The sequence below is a fragment of the Panthera onca genome, chromosome B1, assembly GCF_046562875.1.
Source record: "Panthera onca isolate mPanOnc1 chromosome B1, mPanOnc1 haplotype 2, whole genome shotgun sequence".
NCBI classification, from domain to species: Eukaryota; Metazoa; Chordata; class Mammalia; order Carnivora; family Felidae; genus Panthera; species Panthera onca.
Window position 1 is genome coordinate 33,243,886 of NC_138342.1, and position 14,151 is coordinate 33,258,036.

Here is a 14,151-nt window from a genome sequence, read left to right on the forward strand (position 1 = left end):
GAGAAAAAAACTTGCCTTGATCGGTTTCCGGTTGAAGGGTTCAGCTCTGAATTTACATTAATGTTGCTTCCAGTCTCAGCTCCGGTGCTTCTAACATATGGTTTTCTTCCTGTTGCTGATAAAGGCTTGTTTACTGCACCTAGTACTCCAGCAGGTTTTGGCTAAAAGTTACACATATGCATGTTATTTTATACCTTACTATATAAGGCATTCATATAAATTTAGACACATGTAAAAGAAACTGTTTAGCCTAAGCCACGGAATTGTTGTTACTTTGGAAAGTTAAATCCTAAATTTATTAGAAATGATAATTTTGCAAAATTGGGTTTGTCTGAATACAAGTCACAAGCATTACTTCTACTTAAAAATAACTAGGCAATTAATTATTCCTTATTGCTCAATCAAAATGAAAAGTGCCCCTGAAACAATGCGAAGTACATAATAAATAAGACATAATAAAATATCTTATGAATAAACAATTAAATGTATATAGTAGTTTAGGCACTGTTTTTCTCAAAAGTTAAATTTCTCTTGCTCTTTTATGTTAGGTGTCATGCTTTTATAGAATATTAATTGTCTAACTCATTAATACTTTAAAATTATTTCTTTCAATCTTACATATCTAAATTTATTATGACACTTTTCAAGAAAATCTGCTTTGTGGATTCTAAGTAACTTGAAGCCTACTAGTACTGATGAGAACACATGCCGTAATTCAAAAGGGTCATTTATGGCAGAAGAAAGCCTGAGAGTACAAATGCCTTAGATGCTATAATTCACAATATGATCCCTAAGAATCAGGAACATAAAAATCCATGGGACATTTAAAGGTTATTTCTAAGAATAGCAGAAATAATATACCCATGCAATAAAGATTTCCAAATTATCTACTACATAATACCTTTCCTGTTAACAGAAGCACTCTGGTCTCTTCTGAAATATAACTCTTGTCATTACAGAAGTCCTATCAAAAAAAAAAAAAAAAAAAAAAAAAAAATCAAAGTGAATATGTCTATTTTTACTGTCCAAATAAGACTTCTCAGGCATTGTGCCTTACAATAACAATTACATTTGGGCTAGCATATATATATCAGTTGTTCAAATAAAGCATATTAAATGAACTACATCATTAAGTCTAGCTTTAACTCAATGGCACATTAAGAACTAGCAAATATCAGAATTCAATTACATAAAACATATTTTAAATAAAACACACTATTTTTTTTTTTTTCATACAGTCCAGGGCAAACAAGGCTCCAGTTTATTAACTGAACTACTTTCTCTACTCTATTATAAAATCGACTTCTTTTGGGATCCCAAAACATCCAAAATGGTACAGAGCATATTTTAGGCACTTAATATTCACTAAAATCACTCCACCCTGGATCTCAAGAAAGTTATCCTCGTTGAAAAAAAAAATCTGCCACTTGAATTAAAACTATTGTGTTTCTTGGGGCGCCTGGGTGGCTCAGTCGGTTAAGCATCTGACTTCGGCTTAGGTCATGATCTCACGGTCCGTGAGTTCGAGCCCCGCGTCGGGCTCTGTGCTGACAGCTCAGAGCCTGGAGCCTGCTTCGGATTCTGTGTCTCCCTCTCTCTCTGACCCTCCCCCATTCATGATCTGTCTCGCTCTGTCTCAAAAATAAATAAAACATTAAAAAAAAAAAAAAAACTACTATTGTGTTTCTTAGAACCATAAGACTGTCCAAATCACATAGGTATATATACTGTCAAAATATCATTCAGTGAATTGTCCACCTAATGTGGACACTGATGGACTCCTGAAAGTTTTATCTACACAGAACTTAAGAATCCTTTGATGCTTCTGTTAAATATCCTGGGAACAGCGCACAAATAAACCACAATGATGTCACATAAGTAAAATGATTTACTATGACCAAGAAGTTCATTATTAAAAAATTTTTTTTTTCAAGTTTATTTATTTATTTTGAGAGAGAGTGAACATGAACTGGAGAGGGGCAGAGAGAGAGGAAGAGAGAATCAGAAGCAGGCTCTGTGTACTTCACAGAACCCAATGTGCGGCTAGATCTCACAAACCATGAGATCATGACTTGAGCTGAAATCAAGAGTCTGCCACTCAACTGACTGAGACACTCAGGTGCCTTGAAGTCTATTAATTTGTTAAGTAATATCACTTAAAAATTATTTTTTCTTTTCTAAGTTTACCTTCATACTAGTGTCACAGGAAAGAACAGATGGCTTAAATGTGCCTATAAAGAAGTCACAATTTCGGCATGTGTTCCAGGCAAAGTTATTATCTTTTTTTCTTTCCTCCCTTCATTTTTTTTCCCCCCACAAAGGCTTTTATGCAGCTACAAGAATCGTTACAAAGCCTAGGCACCAAAGTTCATTCACTTTATTCACGAAGATATACGATAGCCTCACTAGGCTTATTATCTTAATATGCCTAGTCTTCTAGTGTTTGAATTTATTCCAGATTAAAAGCAACATATTAGAAAAGGAAATGAGAGGGGCGCCTGGGTGGCTCAGTTGGTTGAGCGTCCGGCTTCAGCTCAGGTCATGATCTCGCAGTCTGTGAGTTCGAGCCCCACATCCAGCTCTGTGCTGACAGCCTGGAGCCTGCTTCTGATTCTGTGTCTCCCTCTCTCTCTGCCCTTCCCCTGCTCACACTCTATCAAAAAATGAATAAACATTAAAAAAAATTAAAAAAAAAAAAAAAGAAATGAGAAAAGCTGTTCACTGAAACCAGAAAATACTAGTTCTTTTTAAGAAGGCTAAAAACACTAAGTTTCAGATATCAAAACAAAAACAACTAAAGTTAGGTATAGTGACAAACAGCAATTTAATTCTTTTTATTTTTTATTTTAAGTTTATTTATTTTGAGAGAGAGAGAGAGATGGGGGTGGGGTGGGGATGGGAGGGGGAGAAGCAGAGAGAGAGAATCCCAAGCAGACCCCGCCCCACCAACCGTGAGATCATGACCTGAGCCAAATCAGATATTCAACTGACTGAGCCACCCAGGAGTCCCTTTATGTTTTTTATTTAAAAAAAAAGTTGGCTTGATCTCATGAATCACGAAATCATGACCTGATCCAAAACCAAGACTTGGATGCTTAATTAACCAGCTGAGCCACCCAGGTGCCCCATCTCTCTTTCTCTTTTTTTTTATAAAGTAGGCTTCATGCCCAACATGGGGCTTAAACCCATAACCCTGAGATCCAGAGTCCCCTGAGAGCCAGAGTTGAAGGCTCTACTGAATGAGCCAGCCAGGTGCCACACAACAATTTAATCCTTGTTCATGGGATAGTTATTGAATGAAGATTATATCTGGGTACTATTCTTATCACGATAGCCTTAGGTCAACAATAAAGTAAATTTAAATTCAAGAGCTCACATACGATTATTTTTTGAAATTCTATTTCATTATATCTTTAAATGTTTATTTTAGAGAGAGAGAGGCAGAGATAGAGGGGGACAGAAGATCTGAAGCTGGCCCTGCACTGACAGCAGAGAGCTTGATGCGGGGTTCGAACTCACAAACTGTGAGATCATGATCTGAGCTTAACCAACTGAGCCACCCAGGCACCCCTTATATATGACTCTTTATAAAGACCAGTAAATTCACTTAGAGGGCAATAACTTTGCAATCTTTATTATTCCTAACAAAAACCAGGCACAGTAAATGCTGAATACTAAATCATTAAAGAAAATCTGTTTAAAATTTTTGGCAAAGTATGGCATTCAAAGTAGGAAGCTCCATTTCCTGGTATGTTCTTCTGTAAAATACTCTTAGGAACGGTATTACCCTGAATATTCTGAAGCATATCTTCAGGTTTGAAAATGCACAAAAAATTTTTAAATGTCGTATTTTTTCCAATTAAAAATACTTAGGCTTCTGGGCGCACCTGGCTGGCTCAGTCGGTAGAGCATGCAACTCTTAATCTCAGGGTTCTGAGTTCAAGCCCCACAATGAGCATGGAGACTACTTAATTTAAAAAAAAAAAAAAGATTCTGTTTTTTAAACAAAGCACAGGAAAGTTAAAACTTCAAAATACTTCCTCAAAGAAGGAAATAAATAGAAGAGTTAAAAAAAAAGGTTTTTAAATTCCGATTCAGAAAAAGAAAGAGCTTTAGTTAGCTGGAAAATTTACTTACATGGAAAACTTAATTTGTTGATAGCAGAATAAATATACTGTGTATTAGTTATTACTACTATTTATTGAATGTTTACTATGTGACAAACTCTTAAAAACCTAGATGTAATATTAATAATCATATGTATTATCACCTGCATTTTAGACAGAAATTGAGGCTTAGAAGAGTTAACTTGTCTAAAGTCCCTCAAGTTAGAAGCAGTTGATTAGAATACAGGTTTATCATTTGCCAAGGCCAATTCCATTAATGCTAACATTTTATTTCCTATACAGATGTATATAGATTTATAATGTCTCAAACATTTGGTTTATTCCTTATCTGACAAAATAGTTTTAATAAAGTGAGATTAAAATAATTTAAGATCTGAAAATTCCTCTTACATACTAGAAATATCCAAAAGGAATAGCTCACATAAGAATACTACCACTAAGCTTGATTTGCATTCTCCTACTCTGTAAGGTGAGAATGATACTTGTTCATTGGCTTTGGAAGACAATCCCCCATTCCTAGATACAAGTACAAAGAGGTATTTTTTATACTCTATACTCAAGACAATCCAGTATATGCCACTAGAGTTGATGGTAACTGAAATTTAAATCAGTTTAGTGTGGGGGTGCCTGGGTGCCTCAGTTAGTTAAGCATCTGACTTTGGCTCAGGTCATGATCCCACAGTTTTTGGGTTTGAGCCCCATGTTGGATTCTGTGCTGACAGCTCAGAGCCTGGAGCCTGCTTCAGATTCTGTGTCTCCCTCCTCTCTCTCTCAAAGATACACAAACATTAAAAAAAAAAAAAAAAAAATCAGTTTAGTGTGGTAGAACAATGAGGAGAAAAAAATTACCTTTTCAGGTTGTGTAAAAAATTTCATTGGGAGGACTGGATCCTTTGGTGAGTCTGCATTGCACAAAGCACTTTTACTATTTATAACACACAGAGCCACATCACATACTGTATAAAGTTTCTAGGGAGGAAAAAAGAAACATCATATGTAACTTTCAGTAGTACAAAATAACCACAAGCACCAATTCTAGCCAATGTACAAAATGAAGTAAAAGAGGGATCTGTGGGTATTATTTATTCCTTCAACATTTTACATTTGTGTCTGGCACTTCTTATGTAGCCTCCTGGTAAACAAACAAAAAAACCTTTACCTTAATTAACATGAAGTCCAAGTATGCATTAAAAACAAACCTCCTAAAACCATTATTATACTATATGTTAACTAACTTGGACTTAAAACAAAAAAACCCAAATAAATCAAACCAAACCAAAGGAAAAGGAATATCTACTTGTGTATAACTTACTAAAAGGTTCATAAGATAGCAGAGTAGTAAGTTTTATTAATTTTTATCCCCCTACTCTGTAGAAGTTTTAATGTCCTTCTTCAGGGTAATAAACATTCCTCAAATAATAGAACTCAACTGTAACAAAATACAATAAAACTGACCATAAATATATATTTTTATAAACATTCTGTAATCTAACATATATTATGTAATAAGGAAAAAAATGGGACAAGGACCATCATATTTTTTCCTATAGTGATCTAAATACCCACTAGCCTAACACATATCTTACTTCATTTGTCTTGGATTCATCTGGAGACTGGGCATCTTTTGTTAACTTGATGTTCTCTGCCATCTTCTTCATAAAGGCATGGCTATTGTTTTCATTCTTTGTCATTAAAACTTCAAGCATGAACCATAGGCACCTAAATGATAAACATTTGCCTATTAAAAGAGACTAAACGTAGGTGTTTTGTTTAATGGACTAAATATCTTATTGGGAAGGTCTGTTGTCTGAAAATAACAAAATAAACATAAAATATAAATAAACTAAACCATAAAACAAAACATTAAAAATGAAAACATAGCTTAATATGAGAAAGTTTGACAGTTTCCTGAGGCATGTAAAGATTCATTCTACAGGTATTTGATAAGCGTTTAGAGGACTTCACATGTGTCATTGCCCAGCAATGATGAGGAAAGCAGGGGACAGCAAAGTCTTCCCATTTTGACTGTTTACAAACTATGTAGGTCTAGGATTTGCATGTAATTCTGCTGTGACATGGCTGTGAATTGCATGTGCTATGAGGCTGATATGCACACTAACCAGGCATTCAGCTAAGTAGTCACATCTCAAACTATTTTTGCTGTTTTCCACTTGTTACTGTATATTCATTTAATACACAAAATATCTGAAGGGAACACCCAAATTTCTCAGTAAAAGTGAATCTCAAATCAGGATGAACATTAGAATCACTGGGAACCTAAATCGACATCTAGGGTAAGTTCTGTTTACAGTAAGTTCCTAGGATGATTCTCAAGCAGGCAATGGACTTATTGCTTTACTGCATCAACAGGGGAGAAAACATATGATGATAATATATGCATACTTCTTTGCCTATATTCTATATAAATGTTTTAAGAGACTACTTACAAGGGGAAAATTTAGCACTAGGTTAATGAGTTCACTTTTAGTAGTCCTGTTTTAAAAGAACTATTAAACTGAGTCCTTTAAGGCTAAAATAAAAGGACACCAGACAGTAACTTAAAGCTGTAAGAAGAAATAAAGAACACTAGTAAACACAACCACATAAGTAAATATAAAAGCCAGCATTACTGAACTTTCAATTTGTAACTCTTTTTTTATAGGATTTTATTTATTAAAAATTTTTTTAATGTTTAATTTTGAGACAGAGAGAGAGAGAGAGAGAGAAAGAGGAAGAGACAGAGAGAGTGTGAGCAGGGGAGGAGCTGAGAGAGAGGGAGACACAGAATCCTAAGCAGGCTCCAGGCTCTGAGCTGTCAGCACAGAGCCTGACATGGGGCTCAAACCCACAAACCGTGAGTGAGATCATGACCTGAGCTGAAGTCAGATGCTTAACCGATGAGCCTCCCAGGCACCCCTTTACATAAGACTTTAAAGGTATCAATGTATGACAGGAAGCCATCAAAATCCTCGAGGAGAAAGCAGGCAAAAACCTCTTTGATCTTGGCCGCAGCAAATTCTTACTCAACACATCTCCGGAGGCAAGGGAAACAAAAGCAAAAATGAACTACTGGGACCTCATCAAAATAAAAAAGCTTCTGCACAGTGAAGGAAACAATCAGCAAAACTAAAAAGCAACCTACAGAATGGGAGAAGATATTGCAAACAACATATCAGATAAAGTGTTAGCATCCAATATCTATAAAGAACTTCTCAAACTCAACACCCAAAAAACAAATAATCCAGTGAAGAAATGGGCAAAAGACATGAATAGATACTTCCAAAGAAGACATCTAGATGGCCAACTGGCACATGAAAAAATGCTAAACATCACTCATCATCAGGGAAATATAAATCAAAACCACAATGAGATACCACCTTACACCTGTCAGAATGGCTAACATTAACAACTCAGGCAACAATAGATGTTGGCGAGGATGTGGAGAAAGATCTCTTTTGCATTGTTGGTGGGAATGTAAGCTGGTGCAGCCACTCGGGAAAACAGTATGGAGGTTCCTCAAAAAACTAAAAATAGAACTACTCTACGACCCAGCAATTGTACTACTAGGCATTTACCCAAGGGATACAGGTGTGCTGGTTTGAAGGGACACATGCACCCCCATGTTTACAGCAGTACTATCAACAATAGCCAAAGTGTGGAAAGAGCCCAAATGTCCATCAATGGATGAATGGATAAAGAAGATGAGGTATATATACACAATGGAGTATTACTCGGCAATCAAAAAAGAATGAAATCTTGCCATTTGCAACTATGTGGATGGAACTGGAGGGTATTATGCTAAGTGAAATTAGAGAAAGACAAAAATCATATGACTTCACTCATATGAGGACTTTAAGAGACAAAACAGATGAACATAAGGGAAGGGAAACAAAAATAATATAAAAACAGAGAAGGGGACAAAACAGAAGAGACTCATAAATATGGAGAACAAACTGAGGGTTACTGGAGGGTTTGTGAGGGGGGATGAGCTAAATGGGTAAGGGGCACTACAGAATCTACTCCTGAAATCATTGTTGCACTACATGCTAACTAATTTGGATGTAAATTTTAAAAAATAAAAAAAATAAAAATTAAAAAAAAAGAGAGAAAAGGAAATGAAACAAACAAGAAAAAAAAAAGACTTTATAGGCATTAAATGCACAGAGTAACAATTACATCTATGTAAATGGAAATAATGTAAAAAGACAGAATTGCTATGAATAACAATTATTAAAGGGAGAGGGATAGAGATTATAGGAGCACAGGGTTTGTATCCTATTGAAACTAAGTTGCTGTTATTCAAACTAGGTTGTTACATATATTATTTGGAATCTCTAAGAAAATAACTAAAAATTCACACAAAAAAGGGAGTAAGAAAGGTTCACTACAAAAAACAACTAAATACAAAAAAGAGAAGCAGTAGTAAAGGAAGTTAAGTAACAACATATATAACACAGAGAAAAACAGCTATATGGCAGAAATAACTCTTTCTTTATTGGTCATTATGTCAAATGAAAACAGATTAAAACTCCCAATTAAAAGGCAGAGATAAGCAGAATGGGAAAAAAAAATCTACCTACATCTATCTATGAGAGATTCACTTTAAACATTCTTTAAATTTTTTTCTTTTTTTTTTGGAGAGAGAGAGAAGGCATGTGTGTGAGCAGGAGAGGGGCAGAGAGGGAGAGAATCTCAAGCAGGCTATATGCTGTTCAGCAGAGAGTGCAATGCAGGGCTTGACCCCATGAACCATGAGATCATGACCTGAGCCAAAATCAAAGTTGGACTCAACTGAAAGTTGGAGTATCTGAAAGTAAAAGGATAAAAAAAATTTTTTCTTTCATGCAAATAGTAACAAAATGAGGGCTAGTAGCTATTTTATGATCAAAATAGATTTAAAGTAAAAAAAAAAAAAATTATAAGGGGCACCTAGGTGGCTCAGGTCATGATCTCACAGTTCATGAGTTTGAGCCCTGCATCGAGCTCACTGCTGTCAGTGCAGAGCCCGCTTTGGATCATCTGTCCCCTTCTCTTTCTGCCCCTCCCTTGCTTGAGCGCGCTCTCTCTCAAAAATAAATAAACATTAAAAAAAAAATTAAAAAAAGATTATAAATAAATAAAAAAAGATTATAAGACAGCCAACTACAATGATAAAAGGTTCAATCCAGCAGAAGATAAGATTATCATAAAACACATACAAACCTAACAGAGCCTCCAAATTTTATGAAGCTAAATCTGACAGAATTGAAGAGAGAAACAGATTAATTCTGCAGTAATAAACAGATTTAAAAAAAAATTTTTTTTTTAAGTTTATTTATTTTTGAGACAGAGAAAGACAGAGCATGAACGGGGGAGGGGCAGAGAGAGCGGGAGACACAGAATCGGAAGCAGGCTCCAGGCTCTGAGCCATCAGCCCAGAGCCCGAAGCGGGGCTCGAACTCACGGACCGCGAGATCGTGACCTGAGCCGAAGTCGGACGCTTAACCGACTGAGCCACCCAGGCGCCCCATAAACAGAGATTTCAATGTCTTATTTTCAATATTGGACAGAAAAGACCGAATAAGAAACAGAGAACTTGGTCTGGTTCAAGATGGTGACATAGTAAGACCCTGAACTCACCTCCTTTCAGGAATATATTGTATCTACAGCTACATATGGAACCAATTTCCTCTTTAAAAACTTAAAAGGCTGACTGAGTGATGACTACACATTAGGCAAACAAAGAAATAAAAACATACCAAAGTGGGGAGGAGAGACTGGAATACAATCTCGCCATAAACCCCACCCCTGTTGCTGTGACCCATAATTGTGAGGGAACGGAGCTTCTCTCTGAAGAGTGAAATGTTAAAACCCCACACTGGGCACCCAACTTCTAAGACATGAACTTGAGAGAGGAGTCCCCAAAATATTCTACAGATACTGGGACCCACAAGTCTGCAGCAATCTGAGAAATGCCTCTTAAAGGGTTCATATGCTGGAATGGACCCACTCCAGGGCCCAACTCACAGGCACCTCAGAGTAAAGAAAGCTAACCTGCTTATAACCTCAACTTGAGGGGCAGGCATCTAATGTAACTTACATACCTAGGAGGCTGCTGGAACACTCTCCAGGGACAGAGACTGGTGACTGCCATCTTTGCATTCTCCCTTTGCTGTGCTCTAGAGGACCAGTAGCTCCCAGAAGGGAACCTTTACATTTGTTTTGTGCCTTTTGTGGGTGCTGCCCACGGGAACATTTCTAGAACACCTGGCTCTGGAAGAACAGGGGGGCTTGTGTTTCTGGTCACAGGGGAATGTAATAATCACCCAGAAAGAAGTTCATAACCTTTGCTGGCGCCCCAATTTTTGTGACTGCTGCCAAGGGACAGCTCTACATCAACTAACTCTGGTGGCCAGTGGGGCTTCTATTCATGAGTCCCAAAGGACGGTAGCCAATGTGCTACCAGCTACCACCCCACAGGGCACAGCAAGAGGCCACTGACCCAGGAGCTGGGTCTTTCTGAGAAGTAAGCCTATCAGCTAATCATCATAACTGTGGCCTAAGGGTCAGGCTTCTAAACAAAGCAATCATCTAGAGGCTGACTGAAATCCTTTCCAGAGACCTCAGAGGGCAGGCGCTATCTTCAGACTCACCCTCCACCAGTGTTTCCTGGAAGAGAGCTTGGAGTCTGGTGCCTGATGTTTGGGGGACAACCCTTAATCACCCGGCTCTGTTGGCTGGAACAGCTTGCATTCTTGGGTCCCAACGGACTGTGGTAATCGGAGGGACTGCCTTTGGCAGGCTACCACCCTCAGGACACTGCATAGGCAGCAGACTGAGGTATACTCTCAGTTTTTCTGTGAAGAGGCCACTCTGCCTGTACTGGAGCTTTGGACTAGGGGCAGGACTCAGGTCTGGCCTACATTTAGTGGCCTATGGTGCTTCCAAAGGAACTCAGGCTATCAATGCCACCCTGGTGCTCTTTAGTCCTTCTCCAGCTTGTCGGTATCTCCCAGAAAGGTGCTCATACACTCGTTTAGAACCCGACTTTTTGCCACCTAGGGGACATACCTCAGGATTGCTTGGCTCTGGTGGTGAGGTTTATGCTTGTTGCTCCTCAGGACTGGATATATCTGCATGCATTCATTCAATTTTATTTAACTTTATTTAATTATGTATGTATGTATGTATGTATGTATGTATGTATGTATGTAGGCAGGCTTCACACTCAGTGCAGAGCCCAATACAGGGCCTGAATTCATGACCCTGAGATCAAGATCTGAGGTGAGATCAAGAGTCAGATGCTTAACTGACTGAGCCACCCAGGTGGCTCTGTATCTGCATACTTTTAAATAAAAGCAGCTGCCTGAAGGTCTGGCTTCCAGTCAGTCTGAATCTAGGTACAGTGTCTCCATTATGGGACACTGACAGATCTTGGCACATCCTTAACTACTGGGAGCTATTAAAAATATAACAGGTTGCTTGGACAAGCACAAAGTTTTGAGAGATGATCAAGAAATGGGGTAGAGCTGAATGAAAAGGTTCAACTCCTCCATAAGGTCATTCCTTCAAAATTGGAAGAGATGTTGTTTCATATACTATACAGAAACCAATACAGAGGGTCAAGCAAAATGAAGAAATTCAGGAATATGTTCCAAATGAAAGAGTAAGATAAAACCTCATAAAAAAAGCCTTATCCAAAGGAAGAGAAGTAAACTGATGGAGTTCAAAGTAATGGTCATAAAATGCTCACCAAACTGGGGAGCAGCATGGATGAACAGTAAGAACTTTAACAGGGATGAAATTATAACAAAGTACTAAATAGAAATCAGAGCTGAAGAATACAATAAAGGAATTGAAAAATACAATACAGGGGTTCAACAGCGGACTAGATATGAAACAGAAAATATGGATCAATCTAAAGATAAGGAGGAGGAATGCACCTCATCAGAAGAGCAAAAAGAAAAATAAATGGAAAAAAAAAGTGAAAACAGCTTAAGGAAATTAAAGGATATCAAATGGACTAATATTTGCCTTGCAGACCTTCCAGAAGAAAAGGAAAGAAAGGCAGAAACCTTTTCTGAAGAAATATGACTGAAAACTTCCTGAATGTAGGGAAGGAAACAGACACCAGATCCAGGATGCCTAGAGTTCTAAAATATTTGAACCCAGAGGCCTACACCAAGACACATTACAATCAAAATGTCAAGGGGCGTCTGGGTGGCTCAGTTGAGTAAGCATCTGGCTCTTGATTTCGGCTCAGGTCATGATCCCCAGGTCATGGAATGGAGCTCCACACTAGGCTCTGCACTGAGTGTGGAGCCTGCTTAGGATATTCATATTCTCATATTCTCTCTCTCTCTCTCTCTCTTTCTGTCTCTCCTTCCTTCCTCCCTCCCTCCCTCCCTCCCCCCCTCGCCCCTTTCCTCTCCCTGGCTCACGTGTCTCTAAAAAAAATTTTTTTTTTAAATTAAAAAGTTTTGGGGCACCTGGGTGGTTTAATTGGTTAAATGTCTGACTCTTGATTTCGGCTCAGGTCATGATCTCATGGTCTTGAGATCAAGCCCTGCACTGGGTTCTGCACCAGGCGTGGAGCCTGAGATTCTCTCTCTCTCCCTCCTTCTTCTCCTCCCCCACTCACGTGCACTCATGCTTTCTTTCTCTTAAAAAACCAAAACAATAAAACAGAGTCTCCTGGGTGACTCAGTTGGTTCAGCATCTGACTCTTGGTTTAGGCTCAGGTTATGATCTCACGGTTTGTGAGTTGTAACACCACATTGGGCTGACAGTGCAGAGCCTATCTGACATTCTCTCTCTCTCTGCCTCTCCTGAGCATATGCACTCTCTCTCAAAATAAATAAACTTAAAAAAACAAAACAATAAAGTGTCAAAAGTTAAAGAAGAGAATATTATAAGCAACAAAAGAAAAAAAAATGTTACATATAAGGGAACCCCCCTATAAGACTATCAACAAATTTTTCAACACAAACTTTCCAGGCAAGGAGGGAGTGGCGTGACATATTCAGAGAGCTGAAAGAAAACAACTTCCAACCAAGAATACTCTACCTGCCAAGATTATCTTTTGGAATGGAAGGAGAGAGAAACAGTTTTCCAGAAAAGTAAAAGCTAAAAGGAGTTCATCACCACTAAACCGGTAGTGAAAGAAATGTTAAAGGGATTTCCATAAGTAGAAAAGAACCCTAATTAGTAATAAGAACACATGTGAAATAATATCACTGGAAAGGTAAATAAATAATAGAGGTCAGGTAGTAGACTAATTACTTATAAAGCTAGTATGAAGGTTAAAAGATGAAAGTAGTAAAAATAAATGATTCAATAATTAGTTAAAAGATATATAAGATAAAAAGATGCAAAATGTGACATCAAAACATAAAATGTAAGGAGGAGTTAAAATGTTGAGATTTAGAATGGAATCAAGTAAGTTGTTATCAACTTAAAACAGACTGTTGTTAAGTTTTTATATGTAAGCATCATGGTAACTACAAAATAAAAACCTATAGTAAATACACAAAAGATAAAGGGGAAGGAATATAAGCATACCACTAAAGAAAGTCATCAAACCACAAAGAAAGTAAATGAAAGAAAGGAACAGAAAGAAACTACAAAAACAGTCATAAAACAGTTAACAAAATGGCAATAAGCATATACTTATCAATAATTACCTTGAATGTAAATGGATTAAATTCTCCAATCAAAAAACACAGAATGGCTGAACGGATAAAAAAACAAGACTCATCTATATGCTGCCTACAAGAAACACATCCAGTGAAAGTGAAGAGATGGAAAAAGATATTACATGTAAATAGAAACCAAAATAAAGCTTTAGTAGCTACAATTGTTATCAGACAAAATACACTTTATTTTTTTCAGTAGGCTTCACATCCAGCATGGAGCCTAACATGGGGCTTCAACTCATGACTCTGAGATCAAGACCTGAGCTGAGATCAAGAGTTCGACATTTAACCCAATGAGCCCCCCAGACAAAATACACTTTAAAACAAAGACTGTAATAAGACACAAAAAA

General features: G+C 37.4%; 1 protein-coding gene across 2 annotated transcripts in view; it reads right to left on the reverse strand.

The window, feature by feature from the left end:
* Positions 1-14,151, reverse strand: part of PDS5A (PDS5 cohesin associated factor A) — a 137,664-nt gene that overhangs the window by 14,795 nt on the left and 108,718 nt on the right. For both annotated transcript variants that reach the window (XM_060655208.3, XM_060655207.3), the window contains exons 27-30: positions 5,714-5,846; positions 4,977-5,096; positions 902-964; positions 16-161 (exon numbers count right to left, since the gene is read on the reverse strand). In XM_060655208.3, coding sequence (XP_060511191.1) covers positions 16-161; positions 902-964; positions 4,977-5,096; positions 5,714-5,846 — 462 coding nt within the window. The remainder of the gene's footprint in view (positions 1-15; positions 162-901; positions 965-4,976; positions 5,097-5,713; positions 5,847-14,151) is intronic.